This window comes from Solanum stenotomum, chromosome 6 (genome assembly GCF_019186545.1).
Source record: "Solanum stenotomum isolate F172 chromosome 6, ASM1918654v1, whole genome shotgun sequence".
Lineage (NCBI taxonomy): Eukaryota > Viridiplantae > Streptophyta > Magnoliopsida > Solanales > Solanaceae > Solanum > Solanum stenotomum.
The window spans coordinates 9,577,493-9,580,289 of record NC_064287.1 but is presented as its reverse complement, the minus strand read 5'-3'; the positions used below and the strand labels follow the sequence as shown (position 1 = coordinate 9,580,289).

Here is a 2,797-nt window from a genome sequence, read left to right as displayed (position 1 = left end):
TAGGTTAATATTTATATTTAGTTATTTATGTTTTTACTTAAAATCAAACTTAATAAATATTATAAAAATAATTTTATTTATGTATTTGATTAACAAGTAGAACACTAACACTATATAATATTGTCTTGTCGATATTTATGATAATATTTTTAAATTATAAAAAAAAAATATACTTTTAAGAAAAAAAGACTGGTCCGGCAAATCCATAGCCCACGAACTTGTGGGCTGGATCGATCATTTTCTAGTCAACACAAAAAATGAACTAGCCTGATCTGACCCGTCAAATTTCAAAGCTTGTATGGGTTAGTTCAAATGGAATGGGTCAATCCATATTAACAGCTCTAATTTTTAATAAAAATGACATATAAATAGAAAGAGATGGAGGAAAACCAAATAAAGCAAAAGTCAAAAGTAGGTAGCTACCTAGCTACTTTTGACTTTTAATTTTTTAGTAATCACTTAAAAAACTCCTAAATTAGCACCCACATTGGGGTGATTCTTATTCTGGTAATAATCAAACTAGCTAGTCCCATTATTTGGCATAAACGTTGAAATAAACTCAAGGACATGATCCACCCTGTATTTGACTTGTATTTTTCAAATGGTTGGTGTACCTCATGATTTAATCAATTATTTGCCCTTATATTTCTTTATTAATTTATACGTGAATGTTTATTAGAGTATTTAATCAAATAGTAGTAATACTTTATCTGCTTCGTGTCCATGGTAATTTCCAAATAAGAGAGTATATATTTGGTATACCCTTATCTTAAGAACAAACAAATCAAACATGTTGTATGCAAATTTTGATTCTAATATATATCAATATACGATTAAATAGCAAAGCGAGAACAACGAATTATGTACCTTTATAACCCAATGTTGATTATTGAACCCAGTTCCACCATCAAAATATTCCCAAAGTCAAACTCACAACGTTTAATCAACGAACTAAATGCCTTTTCTCTCGTGTGTTAGGAGAAAACAAATCAGAGAAAAAAATTATCTTTTGAAGAATAGAAAGTTAAGTGACACCCATTTCCACGTTAACTTATAAGTGATAGGGTGGGTTGTCAGGTCAGTCTACATGAAGCAACCCACAATATAGAGCCAATATTCAATAGTAAGAATACACAAACAATAATCTAATTAGAATATTAAGTAGTTTTATTTATTAATAAGTAGTGCTCTACTTCATTAACAATAAATGGTAGAAATCTCGAATTACCAACAATAAAAAATAAGAGCAAAGATAAAAAGAATTAACCCTCCCGGTATCTTAACGCAAACATCCTTCTTTTCATTACTTTCCTAAACATTAACGGCATTGCATAGGAACATAAGCGATGATGCTGCTGCACCACCACCACCACCCAAAAACACTCTTTCATAATAATCCACACAAAACAACGATAATGAAAGTTCCACTTCATGCTGCATCCAAACTCTTCTCATTACCTCCGACTCATCAAAACCTGTTCCTTTCTTCCACTTCCTAAGCCGGTCCAAGACCGGCTTAACACACACCATATAAAGTCTTCGGTACCCTCCAAGAACCAAAACCACCGTCCTCACACCCTCCGGGGGAGGAGACACGTGGCGAAAGCAAAGGTGCTCCCAAAGGGAATCATTTCTAGTGATGGAACACCATAACTTACAAACACATGCAGCTACACCTAAGGAACCACCATCTAGCCTTTGCAATATCACTATCAACACATCAACATTGTCATTGATGAAAAAATTTGTACCATTTTCAAGTTGCACCATATTTTTTTTCTCTTTTCAAGAAATGAAACAAGAGATAATAATAGTTTGTGGGAAATGAATGAAGGATATGTATTTGTAGGGGTTTTGACTTAGGTGTATGTGTAGGGTATCATGGAAATGAAAAGAAGAGGCCAAAAGGAAAAGTTTAGAGGGAAATATATTAGGACAAAGAATCCAAGAGTAGAGTTTGAATAGAATAGTGTTAAAAGGGTTTTGGGAATTGGTGACGGGAAAATTATTGTTTGTCGTTTTATATGGAGTTTGTTTAGTTCAATGCTCAAATGAGTGATGACTTTTCGATGCTTTGGGGTCCATCAATTGTGTTATGTGTGTGCAAACATTATTGAAAAAAGAGAAAAGTTAAATGTGAACGTTATTGTTGGTTCAATGAAAATGGATTCTCATTGAAACACACTAATTTTTATAATTTTTTCCTATGAAAATACTGTAGTTTTTTTTTTTACTGATTTAATTAAAATATATTTACAAAAATACCTATACTTTCCCATGAATAAATAGTAATGTTTTAGTAGTGTAAATGTCACGATCTTAATCATCGTGAGTGTCACCCACACTAAATCACTTGTTGGAAGAACTGATAACTAACCCAAACTAAACCCCAAATGTTATTATTTTAAGCAAGTTCATCATATAAAAACAAGATAAACAATTTTTCAAACAACTAAGGATTGAGTATTCATAAACTCAATCAATAGTCCAAAGCAATTTAGTAGTGAAAGAATTGAGCCCTCATAAACTCAATCCAATAATAAAGAATATTTGTGCGAAAATAAACCCCTAAGAATTGAAAGTCATGATATCAAAATTCTAATGTCTAAATAAAAGGGATGCAACCCCGAAGCTTAAAACAATAACAAAAATCTAAGAATGTCGTAATTCAGAAAGACGGACAAGAAGAATAGAGAAATTCACGACGGCCTGAAAGAATAGTTCACCTTGGATTCAAAGTTAGACATCCCTTAACTTGAGGTCTTGAATCAACAGCTGAAAGATGGCATGTACTCAA

The 2,797-nt window shown here is 32.2% G+C and overlaps 1 protein-coding gene across 1 annotated transcript; it reads right to left on the bottom strand.

Moving 5' to 3' along the window:
* Positions 1-1,311: 1,311 nt before the first annotated feature.
* LOC125868169 (F-box protein SNE-like) lies at positions 1,312-1,870 on the bottom strand. Its single transcript, XM_049548785.1, has one exon. The coding sequence runs from the start codon at positions 1,768-1,770 to the stop codon at positions 1,312-1,314; it is 459 nt and encodes a 152-aa protein (XP_049404742.1). The 5' UTR covers positions 1,771-1,870.
* Between the last annotated feature and the right edge of the window lie 927 nt (positions 1,871-2,797).